Source organism: Neoarius graeffei, chromosome 1 (genome assembly GCF_027579695.1).
Source record: "Neoarius graeffei isolate fNeoGra1 chromosome 1, fNeoGra1.pri, whole genome shotgun sequence".
NCBI classification, from domain to species: Eukaryota; Metazoa; Chordata; class Actinopteri; order Siluriformes; family Ariidae; genus Neoarius; species Neoarius graeffei.
This window is the reverse complement of record NC_083569.1, coordinates 86,123,885-86,141,676: the sequence shown is the minus strand read 5'-3', so window position 1 is coordinate 86,141,676 and position 17,792 is coordinate 86,123,885. Positions and strand designations below refer to the sequence as shown.

Genomic DNA, 17,792 nt, shown 5'->3' with positions numbered 1-17,792 from the left:
AGTAAATCATATCTTGGAGTAAATTGTGTGCTGGAGGCGACATTTTGTTCAGGACTCCTCCTCATTGGAGCTGAATGGACGGTACACACCCACCGGTGACAACAGTAGTGCTTGCTCCACGCCCACAAGAGACAAACTACAAGCGACATGAGTGACTTGTGACATCAGGGGCCATAGGGTTAGTGCTATTATTGTGAATCGTCAAGGAGCAACAACAGTTCAAGCACGAAGTGACAGTCCACACAAACTCCCAGAGCAGGGCCGCTGAGTGCTGAAGCACGTAGTGCAGAAAAACCCTCTGCTGCATCACTCACTACAGAGATCCAAACTGCCTCTGGAAGCAACATCAGCACAAGAAATGTGCATCAGGAGCTTCATGAAATAGGTTTCCATGGCCAACAGCTGCACACAAGCTTCAGATCACTATGCGCAATGCCAACCTCATATTAACACCCATGGTTTTGGAATGGGACGTCCAACAAGCTCAGATACAGGAGGTGTGATGGTCAGGGGTCCACATACTTTTGTCCATATAGTGTATATAATATTATCCATATGAACCCATTCATGTGTTCAACACCACATTTTTACTCTCTATAAAATGTATAATCATGAAGTAGAAATCTCAAGTTCAGTCAAGTGAAATCTGGTTTTATTCAACACGTACAACTAACACCATGGGAAATAATAAAGGATAAAGTCCTTTCCCGCACCATATGGCGCATAGGGCGGCGCCGATCTCCGTTTCTGTAGCCCTCGGCCTCTTGCCTATTACATAGCTAGGGTTACAGTGGGGGGCTAGTCCTCTGGTAACCGCGAGAGTTTGGGGAAATAATAACAGTGTATTAAACAGGATCCTACAAGTGTGTCTTGTCTCGAATTTGAACTTTTGGTTTGTAGTGTAAATATTATTCACATGGTACACTACACACATTTTTGTTATTGAATCTAATTGTATTTGTTGAAAATAATTGCTGCCAGCTGAAACATATTAATGACCTCAGTAATTATCCGATCAAAAGCTCTTAAGCATTTACTAATTTAAATCCAAACTGTGACCTTTTTTTGTCCTGGTAGTGTATTTGATGATTTTCTATCATATTGTGCAGCAGTAAGGCACTGTGTGATATTAAATGTGGTAGTGATTGTGCTGAACTCGCACTAACACTGACTCAGTAGTGTTTTATCAACCCCTTCCGCTCAGTACCCAGGACTTATGGGTATTGAGGGACTTAACAGGAAGGGCTGTTAATGAGCTGATCGTCTGGATCAGGTGTGTTAGAGCACAGAAAACACTAATATGTGTCGGACAGTGGGTTCTCCAGGACCAGGGTAAAGAACCTGTGCTTTAGTCAGCAGTCCACAGGAGTCCAGTTGGCCGTGCTCTCTGTGAAGAGGATGATTTAATTCAGTCCTGTCTCAAACTCTCACCTCTATTTCTTTATCTGTTCACTTCCATTACCACAAGCCCTTTCTGCAAAAGTGAAAAGTAAAAGGACAAGGAGGTTTACAGCACATTTCACTTGAAAAAGTTTTGTAGTTATACCTTAAAGTTTGAAGTTAAAACAAAAGCTTTTAATTTAAATGTCATCAGTGTTGTTTAACTTTAACTGAACTTTGGTGAATTTTAAAAAACCTTGGCACTTCTAAGGTAAAGTCAAACTCTCAGATTATTGGTTTAAACATTGATGACCAGATCTGTTTTGATAAGACCAAGGTAGCAGAGAAATTCAATAACTTCTTTTCAACCACTGCATCATCTCTGCAACTGCAGTTACCATCCGGATGTGGAAAATATGGCCCTAATCATGTGTATAAGTGCTATGAACAGGTGCGTCTCTCAGTTCTCATTTGAACCAATCTCTGAGGAATTCATCCAAAAGACTCTCCTCAATCTAAATCTAAATAAGGCTACTGGACTGGATCAGATTCCCACACGTTTTTTAAAAGATGGAGCGAAGTTCATAACCTCTCCACTCACTCATCTTCTAAATCTGTCCCTTTCTACTGGTAAGATCCCTTCTGACATTAAGTCTGCTAAAAATTTCCCCTATGTACAAGAAACATAGCAAAACTGAAGCTGGCAGCTATCGTCTGATCTCAGTCCTCAGTATTGTTAGTAAAGTTTTGGAAAAAACTGTATATGTACAACTTATTAATTATCTCACAGATCACTGGCTCCTATATGAGCATCAGTCAGGTTTCTGATCCTCTCACTCCACAGATACATGTTTGGCATATCTTACTGACTATATCAAATCAGAACAGGACAAAGGCAATTTTACAGGAATGGTTTTATTGGACCTTCAGAAGGCATTTGACACTGTGGAACATAGTATTTTGTTAATTAAATTGGAAGCTTTTGGTCTTCAAAAACCTGCTGTTAACTGGTTTAAAGCCCACTTTTCTGATAGGCAGCAGTGTGTTGGGGTTGGTGGTGTCACCTCCTCACCTGCAAATGTGGTCTGTGGGGTCCCCCAGGGATCAATATAAGGTTCCTTACTCTTTTTTGATTTATGTTAATTATATGACCTCAGCAGTGAAACGTAAACTACTGCTGTATGCTGATGATTCTGCCCTTCTAGTATCAGGCAAAAACATAGTGGATATTCAGCAGCGTCTGTCTTGTGAGCTTCAATCAGTCCAAGAGTGGCTTGTAGAAAACAAGTTGTCTCTGAATCTTGGCAAGACAGAATCCATACTTTTTTGGCTCCAAACGTAGACTATAGTAACGAGTTTCTGGACGTCACATGTAATGGTCAAAAAAATTACCAGTAAATCCTGTGTCAAATGCCGCTTTTCCACTACAAACGCGGCTGAGCCGTGCCGTGCCGAGTTGAGCTGAGTCGAGCTGAGCGGGGCTGTTGGAGTTGCATTTCGACTACAACCGCGCTGAACCGTGCTGGCTGGAAGTGGGTGGACACATTGGGTGGAGTTAGCGAAAGTGGGTGGACGTCACGTGATGTCGTTAAGCAGCGCAAACAGTGACATCAGTGACAGTGGCGGAACAAGTCAGAGCCGGGCCGGGGGCGGGGCAAATGACCGGGCCCTTTATTAAAGCTTATCATAACATCATTTTAGGCTACAAAATGTCCGCAACTGCGGTGTTTACCAATTTCAACACTACCGGGTGCAACTATGTTATTTAGTACATCAAGTCCTTCAAACGAACATGTAACTCAGAAACAAAAAACATTAGGATACTGTACATGGCTCATAATAAAACACAATAGCCTATACTGCGCACATTATTTGAAGGGCATACGAATGAGCGCTCAGAGGTTGCAACGGTGACAGGAAGAGTCAGAAATAAAAGGAGGGCGGTGCAAACCTCACTGAATGCACTGTGTTTACCAATTTCAACACTACCGGGTGCAACTATGTTATTTAGTACATCGAGTCCTTCAAACGAACATGTAACTCAGAAACAAAAAACATTAGGATACTGTACATGGCTCATAATAAAACATCAATAGCCTATACTGCGCACATTATTTGAAGGGCATACGAATGAGCGCTCAGAGGTTGCAACGGTGACAGGAAGAGTCAGAAATAAAAGGAGGGCGGTGCAAACCTCACTGAATGCACTGTGTTTACCAATTTCAACACTCCGGGGTGCAACTATGTTATTTTGTACATTAAGTCCTTCAAACGAACATGTAACTCAGAAACAAAAAAACATTAGGCGACATACTGTACATGGCTCATAATAAAACATCAATAGCCTACTGCGCGCATTATTTGAAGGGCATACGACGAGCCTTGCGCTCCGCGAACTCGTCCACGATGCTCTGTATGTCACTGATTCAGTGATCTTTTAAGCGGTAGTCTCACGACCCGAATAGTAAACAATAAACATGGAGGACATGGAGTCGTTAGTGTTGCTGGTCTTGGTGCTGTGGCCAACAGATACTGGCAAGAGCGTATAGATGAGGCGAGGCGCATAAGGCTTCAGAAATTCTCGTAATTCGTAATTATTCTTCTTCCGGGTTTGCGGTGTTTACAGATCCCAGCGTGCTCGCGGGGCGTGTGTGGGCATGTGAGGACACTCCTCCTCACCAATCAGTGCACAGGGGAGTGTCTGCTCACGCCCCCAACCTCACTCAGCACGGTTTGGCTCGCTTCAGCCCCACTCCAAAACGGTGCGAGTTTTAGGGGCTAAGCAGGGCTGAAGCGAGCTGAGTCGTGCTGGTTTTTGGTAGTCGAAACGCGAGCCGTGTCGGGCTGAAGTGAGCTGAAGCGAGCTGAAGTGAGCTGAAAAAGGGTAGTGGAAAAGGGCCAAAATACTTAGGTGTTGATTTAGACCAGTTTCTTCATGGTAACCATATACAGCGGTGCTTGAAAGTTCGTGAACCCTTTAGAATTTTCAATATTTCTGCATAAATATGACCTAAAACATCATCAGATTTTCACACAAGTCCTAAAAGTAGATAAAGAGAATCCAGTTAAACAAATGAGACGAAAATGTTATACTTGGTCATTTATTTGCTGAGGAAAATGATCCAATATTACATATCTGTGAGTTTTAAAAGTATGTGAACCTCTAGGATTAGCAGTTAATTTGAAGGTGAAATTAGAGTCAGGTGTTTTCAATGGGATGACAATCAGGTGTGAGTGGGCACCCTGTTTTATTGAAAGAACAGCGATCTATCAAAGTCTGATCTTCACAACACGTTTGTGGAAGTGTACCATGGCACGAACAAAGGAGATTTCTGAGGACCTCAGAAAAAGCGTTGTTGATGCTCATCAGGCTTAGCCTAGTAAACTAGACCCACCCGCCTAGCGGCCAAAAATATTTTTGCCTACGAGTGGGTCTAGCCTCGGACCATATCAACAACACACCCCGGGCATCAAATCGTGCCCGCCAATCACAATGCAAGGTTTTTGTTTGGATTCTTTGGGTGGGCTTTTGCAGGAGTGACGACAAGGCTGTGCGACGCTGGAGAAAGCACAACAGGGAAGATGGCTACAGCTATTTAACAGCGCTCATTTGACTCCGCTTTGGAATCAGTTTTAGAAGAATTAGACTTGGAGTTTTCATTGAAATATGAGCAGGAAGAGGCTCTCCGCTCATTCCTTTTCAAGAAGGACGTTTTCACTGTTTTGCCGACCGGCTATGGCAAAAGTCTGATCTACCAGCTGGCTCCGCTGGTAGCCAAAAGGATGGGGCTAAGTGAAAACCCTATGGTGGTAATTGTCTCGCCCTTGGTAGCCCTAATGGAGGACCAGGTGAATGAGGCAAACAATTTCGGACTCACAGCCATGCAATTGGGCGTCGATGAACCAGCGAAGATCCGAAGGGGCCAGTGCCAGTTGGTGTTCGGCAGTCCGGAGGCATGCCTTTTACAAAAGAATTGGCGCGACATGTTGGGGACCAAAGTGTTTCAAGACAACGTCCTTGGAGTCGTGGTGGATGAGGTTCACCTCAGTTCCAAATGGTAAGAGGCATACTCTTAACTACGCAATAGTAAAGTGTGTGTAAAGTATATTCCTAAAAGATGACGGCGATGCTTGGTAACAGTTACGCTTGGCCCTTAGCTATTGCCAGTACAACAGGCCGAATGTCGGGACTGCTCCCTTATTTATCCTCCTCAGTTTACGGCCTTTTAATGTTAACTATCTGAAGCCTATGGGCGAAAGATGCAAGTTTACATTAACGCAATTGCTTTGTGATATTGAATGTATTGTCCGGGTGATTTGGAAATAGCACTTAGAAGCTAGATGCTGTTTGTTTACCCTCCCCCACTGCTTTCGGTCGCTCTGACTACGTCACAGTCACTGTTGCGCTGATTGGTCAGAGCGTTGGCCTATATGCATAGAGACAATTTGAAAGACAACGGGTTGTTCCTACCCACACCCTTCGGAAATGTCTACGACCGAGACCAGACTAAATATTCACATTTAGTCTGGCTTGCCAGGCTACATCAGGCTGGAAAAGGTTACAAAACCATCTCTAAAGTGTTTGGACTCCACCAATCCACAGTCAGAGAGATTGTGTACAAATGGAGGAAATTCAAGACCATTGTTACCTTCCCCAGGAGTGGTCGACCAACAAAGATCACTCCAAGAGCAAGGCGTGTAATAGTTGGCAAGGTCACAAAGGACCCCAGGGTAACTTCTAAGCAACTGAAGGCCTCTCTCACATTGGCTAATGTTAATGTTCATGAGTCCACCATCAGGAGAACACTGAACAACAATGGTGTGCATGGCAAGGTTGCAAGGAAGAAGCCACTGCTCTCCAAAAAGAACATTGCTGCTCATCTGCAGTTTGCTAAAGATCACGTGGACAAGCCAGAAGCCTATTGGAAAAATGTTTTGTGGACAGATGAGACCAAAATAGAACTTTTTGGTTTAAATGAGAAGCATTATGTTTGGAGAAAGGAAAACACTGCATTCCAGCATAAGAACCTTATCCCATCTGTGAAACATGGTGGTGGTAGTATCATGGTTTGTGCCTGTTTTGCTGCATCTGGGCCAGGACAGCTTGCCATCATTGATGGAACAATGAATTCTGAATTATACCAACAAATTCTAAAGGAAAATGGCAGGACATCTGTCCATGAACTGAATCTTAAGAGAAGGTGGGTCATGCAGCAAGACATCAACCCTAAGCACACAAGTCGTTCTACCAAAGAATGGTTAAAGAAGAATAAAGTTAATGTTTTAGAATGGCCAAGTCAAAGTCCTGACCCAATCGAAATGTTCTGGAAGGACCTGAAGCGAGCAGTTCATGTGAGGAAACCCACCAACATCCCAGAGTTGAAGCTGTTCTGTACGAGGAATGGGCTAAAATTCCTCCAAGCCGGTGTGCAGGACTGATCAACAGTTACTGGAAACATTTAGTTGCAGTTATTGCTGCACAAGAGGGTCACACCAGATACTGAAAGCAAAGGTTCACATACTTTTGCCACTCACAGATATGTAATATTGGATCATTTTCCTCAATAAATAAATGACCAAGTATAATATTTGTGTCTCATTTGTTTAACTGGGTTCTCTTTATCTACTTTTAGGACTTGTGTGAAAATCTGATGATGTTTTAGGTCATATTTATGCAGAAATATAGAAAATTCTAAAGGGTTCACAAACTTTCAAGCACCACTCTAGCTGACAATATTATACGTAAGGCCAACGCCAAACTCAAGTTTCTATATAGGCAGGCCAGGAACCTCGATAAGGCAATCAAGAAACTTTTAACGTCTGCTCTTATCCAATGTCATTTTGACTATGCCAGCTCCACTTGGTACTCTGGCCTTACCAAGAATAATAAGAATCATCTTCAGGTTACACAAAATAAAATTATTTGCTTCATACTTAGTGCCTCCCCCATGAGTCCTATCAGGTATACTGAGTTCAAACAGGTCAACATGTTGCCAGTCTATCTCTGAGTCAGTTAAAACTAAATCATATCCACACCATGTTGTATGGTAATGCTCTGAGATATCTCACATCTTCTATAAGTGTTCGGAATGCCCGCTATAATACCCGTTCAGTTCCCATGTCCCTTTATGTTCCCTCTGTAAAATCATTTGGCCAGTCTTCATTTAGGCATATCACGATCACTGCCTGGAACCAACCAGCTGTAGTCCATAAATGTTTTATATAGTTTTAAATCCAATGTCACTAAATTCTTATTTCATCAATTCTATCAGCATTCACAAAACTCTTTTATTATGTCCTAGTGAACCTTCTAGTTCATGCCATTTTTTTTTTTTTATTTTGTATACGTCCTGGACACTTTTTCCCTCTCCCCTCTTTTGGTTATAATCCCCTTTTTTGGCAAGGCAAGTTTATTTATATAGCACATTTCATACACAATGGCAGTTCAATGTGCTTTACAGAAGCAAAAACAAAAAACAGTAAACAATAGAGAAATAAAATTACATAAAATAATTTTATTTTTAATCTAAAACAATTAATTAAAAGAATTAAAAGAATTAAAAGAAAATAATAAGAATTAAACAATAGTAGAAATAAAATAATAAAATGCCAAAAAGAAAAAAAAAAGGAGAAAAAGAGAAAGAAACCAGCGGAATAAAATAGAATAAAGTTAAAGTAAATTTAAAACATGCAGAGAAAGTAAAGATTATAAAAAATGTAAAAATATTAATTATTTAACAGAAAGCATCTGAAAACAGCTTGGTCTTTAACCTAGATTTGAAGCTGCCAACAGCAGGAGCATTTTTAATGTCCTCTGGCAGTTGGTTCCATAGCTGTACTGCATAGTAGCTAAAAGCAGCTTCACCACACTTTGTTTTAACAACAGGTTTTAATAGTAAATTTTTCTGTTGCGATCTGGTAGATCTGATTGGGTTAGGCCGCTGCAACATATCAGAGAGGTAATTGGGCCCTGTACCATTTAGAGATTTATACACCAGCAGCAATACTTTAAAGTCAATTCTGTAGCTTACTGGAAGCCAGTGAAGGGACCTTAGAATTGGAGTAATGTGCTCTGTTCTTTTTGTTCGTGTGAGAACCCTCGCTGCTGCATTTTGAACCAGCTGAAGTCGTTTGATGGTCTTTTTTGGCAAGCCTGTGAAAAGGCCATTGCAGTAATCAACCCTACTAGAGATGAAGGCATGTATTAGTTTTTCCAGATCATTTTTTGACATAAGTCCTCTTAGTTTGGAAATGTTTTTTAGGTGATAAAATGCCGTTTTAGTGATTGCTTTCATGTGACTGTCAAAGTTTAGCTCGCTGTCAATGAAAACACCAAGATTTTTAACCATTTCTTTTGTTTTAATCCCTTTTGTGTCAAGAATAGTGGTAATCCTGAGTCTTTCATCTTTTTTTCCAAATAGATTGGCACTTGAATTACTTGGACCACAATGGAAATAAGTGTTTCCACTTTAATGTGCTGTCCATTTATTTTAATGTGCACTATTTTGTACAGTATTTTACGAAATAAACTCCTCAACTTCGCTTAATTCTGCAACATGACGCAAATCAGAACATTAATACTGACGACTCACCAAATGTAAAAATTTGAATACTCTTTTCTCTCAGCCTTAAACATTTTAGGCCATGCCGACACCCTTTAAATTTGCCGACGCGTTATATTTTTTGTTCCAACACTCACTGAAAAATCATATCAGATTCCTACCTTGCGATTTTTGGGGCATATTTTGAAGGAAAATCAGTATTTTGGGCAGATTTGCTGCCATGATGCACTTAGGCAGACTGGAAATACCTCTGGGAAATCTCAAATCACAATAAATGCCCTCAATCACTTTGCTGCTGCACCGGTACTATGACCTTTCAGTGTGCGGGTGAGATCATGGTTTATGGTGTTTGTGTGGTGGGTATACATCTCCACATTTCAGTCCTGCTAAAAAGAGGCGCGAATGGCACTCAGTACCCTGAATGAGAATAGGATAGAAGAGCCAGAAAGAGAAGAGGAAAGAAGTGAAATCAAATCGGAAGTTTGAAGTATTGAGTAGGCTGAAGTATAAAGGTGCTTGTAACAGTTCCCTGATGAGAGTGGAGTACAGAAGCACGGTAGGTGGGAATTGATGTTCACACACGCTCTTTTTCTTTTATTTCCCACTTTTCAGTGTCACACACTCACACTCTTCCAGTGTGAATGAATGAATGAATGAATGAATTAGGACAAATACCAGTGGTAAGCTATAATCCAGCCACTGGGGGTGCATAAGCGCACTCTTGGTGCCAGTCCCAAGCCCGGATAAATGGAGAGGGTTGCGTCAGGAAGGGCATCCGTTGTAAAACTGTGCCAAATCTAACATGTGGATTGAAAAAAGAAATACCATACCGGATTGGTCAGGGCCCAGGTTAACAACGACAGCCTCCAGTACTGTTGGTCAACAGGGTGCCATTGGAAAGTATGCTACTGTTGCATCAAAACGGAGTAGGAAAAAGAGAGGGGGGAGGTGTTTTAGGAGAAAGCATGAAAGATGGAAGGGAAGGAGCTTAGAACTGAGGGTAGGAATACTGAATGTGGGAACATTGGAGGTGGATGCAAGCTGTTTTATTATGGAGTCGATGGAAAGAGAAATGGTGTTGGTATTGTTTTGAGGGCAGAGTTGGCCAACAGTGTGATTGATGTGAAGAGGGTGTCAGAGTGATAGGCATGAAGTTGGAGATTCAAGGAGTGGTAATCAATGTTGTGTGTGCATATGCCTCACAGGTTGGATGTGAGAATGAAGAGAAAGAGTCTTTCTGGGAAAAGATGGATGAAGTGTCAAGTCAAGTTTGTTTGTATAGTGCTTTTAACAATAGACATTGCCCCAAAGCAGCTTTACAGAATCTGAATGACCCAAGACATGAGCCAATTTTATCCCTAATCTAGCCCCAATGAGCAAACCCATGCTGACGGTGGCAAGGAAAAACTCCCCCAGACGACACGAGGAAGAAACCTCGAGAGGAACCAGACTCAAAACGGAACCTATTCTCACCTGGACAACAACAGACAACATGACTGTAACATTAGCAGTTTTAACATGAAGTCAGTTTCATTGATGTTATAAACTCTTCATTAATGGAAACTTGAGTGCAAAACTTTTCATGACAACTGCAGACTTAAAGTTAGCAAGTCAACTGTAGTCCTCAGCCATAAAAGCATTACTGTAAGTGTCCAGAGCGTCTTCCAAGTGTGACTTTCAACTGTCCATATGGGGCCGTCCTCCACAGGAGCGATGTGATGAGACTCCAACCAGACACAGGGCATCAGGATGGATCAGGCAGGTCCAAGGAGCAGAAGCGGTCAGTATCTCGATCCCAGGATTGACATGTAACACAGAGGGACAGATTTGGGGGGGGTGGGAGAGAAGAGAGAGAAAACACAGGTTGTTAGGTATGCCCAATGTCACCTGAATAAGTAGGTACAGTATACATTTTGCACTGAGTACAAGCAGGGACTCTGGCAAAACTAACTATGACAGCATAACTAAAAGGGGAGAGCCAGAAGGTAACACAGGCATGAAGGAGCCCCAGGACATAAAGCAGCCAGCCACTACACTGTCAACAAACTCGAGTAAAGTAATTCTGATTCTGAGTGAGCAAGCGAGTGGGGGACTGACAGCATCTATACATCCCAGTTTACCAAAACACTCTATGTCTGAGGACCCTCCAGATCTACACCTTTACCTCATAAACACCATTCACAAAAAGCTTGACTAAACAGATATTTTCAGCCTAGACTTAAATGCTGAGACTGTGTCTGATTCCTGAACATTACTTGGAAGAATGTTCCATAACTGTGGGGCTTTGTAAGAAAAGGCTCTGCCCCCTGATGTAGCCTTCACTATATGAGGTACCAGCAGATAGCCTGCACCTTTTGATCTAAGTAGGCGTGGCAGGTCATAAAGGACCAGAAGTTCGCTCAGGTACTGTGGTGCGAGACCATTCAGTGCTTTAAAGGTCAACAGTAGTATTTTATAATCAATACGAAATTTGATTGGGAGCCAATGCAGTGTGGATAACAGGGGCGGACTTACCATTAGGCAAACCAAGGCGGTTGCCTAGGGCCCCCAAAATTTGGAGGCCCCTAACAGTCAGCCCCGTCACGGTAAACACCAAACAATATATATGTAATCTTAATTTGTCTCTGATATTAAGTAGTCAACGATATAAATGGAAAAACACACCAAAATAGCATCAGAATATCGAATTCATGTGTATATAGTATTTGTCCCAGCACACACCCTGGTTGTTTTACATTGGACTAGTCCATGATCTGACGACGTAGACAGGTGCGCGACAGAAATTCAAACCAAAGCAGAGGGAACTGTAAACAAGATGAAGTGCATTTATGAGAGTGGTTGCGCTAAACGAAAAGAAAGGGCACAAAGCAAAAAGAATGCAACTGCACTTCTGAAACTAACTACATTTTTCAAATCACCTGAGTCTGCTACAGCCTCAACCTCCACTGTTGACTCTGTTGAGGAATGTGTTCGTGTGGAGGAGGTAGAAGAGGGGGAAGCTGGGACAGAGGAGACTGTGGTGGATATTGATGACATTGACGAAGAAGATGACGATGATTTGGTGGTGAGTAGGCCACAACAGTCATTTACCAGCAGCAATCAAAGAGGAGACAATGTCATATTAAGCGATGATCCGGCACTGTGGCCAGCAACGCTGTCAGACTCAGAGAGGCGTTCAATTGTCCACACTTACCCAACCACCTACACCCCATTATGGAATGGTGATGGAATACATGAACAATGGAATTTTGAAGATTAAGGACATTTCAATAATGTACTGGCTGCATCCTTTACAAACTCACAATCCCTCTGTATCTGTCTCTCAACCACTGTATTGCCTGTCACTAAATGGCTCTCTCTCTCACTCATTCCCTCCCTCACTCACTCTCTCTCACACACACAAACTCTCTCTCTCTCTCGTACATTTATCTTGGCATCAGTCTTATCCCATTGAAATGTAGAGGTTTCGGTAGAGTAATATCCATTTGTGTTGTAGTTCTGATAACAGTAAGATCATTTTGTATCTCTGGTAATGTGTATCTGTTAATATGTATCCATTTGTGTTCTACTTCTGATAAGAATAAGATCATTTTATATCTGATAATATGTATCTGTGGAGTAAAAATAATAATTGGATTTCAGATATCCTTGTTTTATTAAAATATGGAGATTGACTCTTAAAATTGGCTCTCTCTCGCTCTACTGTCTCTTCTTCTGTTGTTTGCCTTGTCGCTCTCTCTCTCTTTCTGGTTTGATCTGAGCAATAAACACTGTCAGAATTTTGGCAAATGCTGGAGTAATCTCAAACCTGTTTCACTGTGGAGCTTATTTGGGGCACATTGTTAGTGGCAGTTTGCTATCTTTTTTTTTTTCTGAATTTAGAGCAAGGAGATATGGCATGTGCCAAGTAGGGATGACCATTATTCTGTAGGTGTGTTTCAAGACTGACTTTTGAGGGCCCCATGTCTGTATTTCACCTAGGGCCCCAAAATGGCTAGAACCGCCCCTGGTGGATAAGTAGTAGAAAGTATACTGAGGGAGGAGTGCGTGCTGATAGGAGCAGATTTCAATGGACATGTTGGTGAGGGAAATAGAGGAGATGAGGACGTGATGGGCAGATATGGTGTAAGAGAGAGAAATGTGGAAGGGCAAATGGTGGTTGATTTTTCAAAGAGGATGAATTTGACAATAGTCAATACATACTTTGAGAAGAAAGAGCAGCACAGGCTGACGTTTAAGAGTGGAGGAAGATCTACACAGGTGGACTACATACTCTGCAGAAGGGATAACCTGAAGGAGATTGGAGACTGTAAAGTGATGATAGGGGAGAGTGTAGCCTAGACAACATCGAGTGATCATGTGCAGGATGAGCTTGAAAGTGAAAAAGAGGAAGCGTGAAATAGTGGAGCCAAAGATTAAGGGTGTTTTCACACCTGGTTCCCTTTAAAGGAACCAGACTCAGTCCTCTTTAAGTGGACCAAAAAGTGGACCAACAGAAAAAGAACTCAGTTCTTTTTGTGTTCACACTGTGAATTTATTACAAAGAGGACTGGGTTCTCTTTCTGGTCTAGTTAAGCTTTGATGGGGCCTCAGTCCTCTTTCTGTTCACACCAGGACCTCTAGAGCCCTCAGACCCCCAGTGCACGGAATTCTGGGTAATTTTCTCTTGAATCAAAATGTCTGCTGCCATGCTTGCCCTGCTGTATTCTTTGATCAAAATAGTGCGGATTAAGGACAATAAATGTATTATATTATATTTATTTATATATATTAAAATATATATAAATATAAACACACACATATATATATATATATATATATATATATATATATATATATATATATATGTGTGTGTGTGTTTATATATTTATAAATATAAACATACAAATATAAACATTTATATATATGTTTTATATATAAATATAGATATAACATTTATATATAAATTATATAGTTATATTATTGTGGCCGACTCGTCAGTCAGTAAGTTCAGAGAACTGTAAAGCGGCTGTGGTAAGTTGCAAAAGGAAGTTGAGTTTCCCTGCTACAGTCACGTGATCAACTACGGCAAATGAAGAAGGTTAAACTCCAGTGAAAAAGGCGAAGTGAACCTGGTGTGCTTTTTGTTCACAATGTGCAGATTAGGTGAACCGTACCGTTGATTTTTAGCGAACCGTACTGAGACCACCTCCTGAGGTGGTCTCAGTTCGGTTCGCTTTAAAGGGGTCTGGGTACGGTTGGAGTGTTCACATATGCGCAAAAAATGCTGAGTCATCGATCTGAGTTCGGTTAGATGGCTGAAAGGGACCAAGTGTGAAAACACCCTAAGTGGTGGAAACTAAAAGAGGTTGAACATCAGAAGGAGTTTAGGGAAGAAATGAGACAAGCATTGAGTGGTAATGGAAGTCTGCCAGAAGATTCACAGCAAAATCCCCAGTGTTGAATTAACACCCAGAGTGTTGATTTAACACCCTACTTGCTGTGTTTTATATGTGTCCAATTGGACACATATAAACACAGTAGGGTGTTAAATCAACACTCTGGGTGTTAATTCAACACTGGGGATTTTGCTGTGTTGGGATACTACTGCTATACTAGTAAGAGAGGCAGCAAGGAAGGTGCTAGGGTGGTCATCGGGAAGGAGGAAGGAAGACAAGGAGACATGGTGGTGGAACAAAGAAGTGCAGGAAATTATAAAAGAAAAGAGGCTAGCAAAGAAGAATTGGGATGATCAGAGAGATAAGGAAAGCAGGCAGTTACACAGAGAGACGAGACAGAAGGCAAAAAGAGTGGTAGCGAAGGCGAACACAGATGCATACCAGGAGTTGTACGAAAGACTGGAGACCAAAGAAGGAGAGAAAGACCTGTACAGACTAGCTTGGCAGAGAAACAGGGAAGCGAGGGATGTACAGCAGGTAAGAGTGATGAAAGATGTAAACAGAAATGTGCTGACAAACAAAGAGAGTGTATTAAGAAGGTGGAAAGAGTACTTTGAGGATTTATTAAATGAGGAGAATCCAAGAGAGAAAAGGTCAGATTCGTTGGAGACAGCAAATCAGGAAGCAGAGTTGGTTAGTAAGGATGAGGCGAGGGCAGCCATGAAAAGAATGAAGACTGGGAAAGCAGTCGGACCAGATGGTATCCCGATTGAGACTTGGAGATGTTTGGGTGAGACGGCTGTGGAGTTCCGAACAAGATTGTTTAATAAGATCCGAGAGAATGAGAAAATGCCAAATGAATGGAGAGTGTGCTAGTCCCAATATACAAGAATAAAGGAGATGTACAGAGCTGCAGTAATTACAGAGGGATAAAATTGATGAGCCACACCATGAAGTTATGGGAAAGAGTATTGGAGGTGAGATTGAGAAGAGAGGTAGCAATCTGTGAACAGCAGTACGTGTTTATGCCAAGGAAGAGCACGTCAGATGCAATTTTTGCTTTCAGAATGTTAATGGAGAAGTACAGGGAAGGCCAGAGAAAGCTACATTGTGTGTTTGTAGACCTGGAGAAGGCATACGATAGCGTGCCAAGAGATGAGTTATGGTATTGTATGAGAAAGTGTGGAGTGAATGAGAAGTGTATTAGAGTGGTGCAAGACATGTATGAGAACAGTGAAACAGCAGTGAGGTGTGCAGTTGGAATGACTGAATGGTTCAAGGTGAAGGTGGGACTTCACCAAGGATCTGCTTTGAGTCCTTTCTTGTTTGCCATAGTGATGGATAGCTTGACGGATGAAGTGAGGCAAGAGTCACCATGGAACATGATGTTTGCAGATGATATTGTGATATGTGGTGAAAGTAGAAAGGAGGTTGAGTTGGGTTTGGAGAGATGGAGGTATGCATTGGAACGAAGAGGAATGAAGGTGAGCAGTAGCAAAACAGAATACATGTGTATCAATGAGAATGGGGATGAGAGTGGTGAAGATGCAAGGAGTAGACATAAAGAAAGTTGGTGAATTCAAGTACCTGGGGTCAACTGTGCAGGAAAATGGGGGCTGCGATAGTGAGGTGAGAAAGAGAGTGCAGGCAGGGTGGAGCAGTTGGAGAAGGATTTCGGGAGTCATTTGTGATAGGAAAGTCCCAGCAAAAGTGAAAGGTGAGCTGAATAAGACAGTAGTGAGACTAGCTGTGATGTATGGATTGGAGACCGTACCCTTAATGAAGAGACAGGAGGCAAAGTTGGAGGTGGTGGAGTTGAGGATGTTAAGGTTTGCGATGGGAGGTTGGACAGGATAAGGAATGAGCACATCAGAGGGACAGCACATGTGGAGAGCTTGGGAATTAAGCTAAGAGAGATGAGACTGAGATGGTATGGGCACATCCTGAGAAGAGATGCAGAGCATGTTGGAAGGAGAATGTTGAGGATGGAGCTGCCAGGCACACAAAAACGAGGAAGGCCAAAGAGGAGATGCATGGATGTGGTGAGAGAGGACATGAAAGTGGCAGGTGTGGTTGAGAGGGATGCGGAAGACAGGGAGCAACGGAGATGAAAGACCCGCTGTGGCGACCCCTAATCGGGAACAGCTAAAAGAAGAAGAAGAAGAAGGTATGAAGTGGTAAATCCAAGCAACTGGCTCAAATGATTCCTCAGACTAATCGTATGGTGTACGTAGTGTCACAGTTTTTTCATTTCCACCTCACTTTAGTTCCTACCTCATAGTGGTTTAATTTTAACTGTCATGTGATTTCTCATAAAACCTGTATAGAGACATTACAAAGAAAACTAGGTATTACAGTTAGTGCGTGTTGCTCATAGCTAATACAAATACGCGTGTTATTTAATGTACATCACAATCACATTTTCCTCACTTTTTCCACTTTAAAAAAATGTTTCAATTGAAAATATATTTTAAAGACAAGTAAATCACATCTTGGAGTAAATTGTGTGGTTGAGGCAACATTTTGTTCAGGACAGAGGTGTTGGAGCTGAATGGACGGTACACACCCACCAGCGACAACAGTAGTATTCGCTCCACACCTACAAGAGACGAACTACAAGCGACATGAGTGACTTGTCATGTGCTAATGTGACCATAGGGCTAGTGCTATTAATGTGAAGCATTGTTATTATTATTCAATAATAACAACGCTTAATAAGTTGGTATTATTCAACATGTACAACTAACACAATGGAAAATAGTAACAGTGTATTAAACAGGGGGTGGCACGGTGGTGTAGTGGTTAGCACTGTCGCCTCACAGCAAGAAGGTCCTGGGTTTGAGCCCAGCGGCCGGCGAGGGCCTTTCTGTGTGGAGTTTGCATGTTCTCCCCGTGTCCGCGTGGGTTTCCTCCGGGTGCTCCGGTTTCCCCCACAGTCCAAAGACATGCAGGTTAGGCTAACTGGTGACTCTAAATTGACCGTAGGTGTGAATGTGAGTGTGAATGGTTGTCTGTGTCTATGTGTCAGCCCTGCGATGATCTGGCGACTTGTCCAGGGTGTACCCCGCCTTTCACCCGTAGTCAGCTGGGATAGGCTCCAGCTTGCCTGCGACCCTGTAGGACAGGATAAGCGGCTACAGATAATGGATGGATGGATGTATTAAACAGGATCCTCCAAGTATGTCTAATCTCTAATATGATTTTTTTCTCTTTTAGAGTTGCAGAGAAAGAGATCAGAAGAAGAGCGAGATAGTAAGTACATCTGAGTTTGTGAAACTTTTTAGAACTTTTTCCACCTAAATTTGTGAAGAACTGTGAGTAGACAAATTAGATACATAATGTTTGGGGTAAAGCATATTGTTTTTATTTGCCTCTGCACTCCCTCAATTTTAAATTTGTACTGAAACCACTGTCATGCGGTTAGAGTGCACATCCTCAGATTTTCATAAAGGGTATTTTTATCCTCCTGAGT

At 42.0% G+C, this 17,792-nt stretch overlaps 1 protein-coding gene across 1 annotated transcript in view; it reads left to right on the top strand.

The window, feature by feature from the left end:
- LOC132864631 (butyrophilin subfamily 1 member A1-like) overlaps positions 1-17,792 on the top strand; it is a 176,427-nt gene that overhangs the window by 98,254 nt on the left and 60,381 nt on the right. Inside the window, exon 9 of the mRNA XM_060898080.1 lies at positions 17,537-17,572. Within this exon, the coding sequence (XP_060754063.1) occupies positions 17,537-17,572 (36 nt within the window). The remainder of the gene's footprint in view (positions 1-17,536; positions 17,573-17,792) is intronic.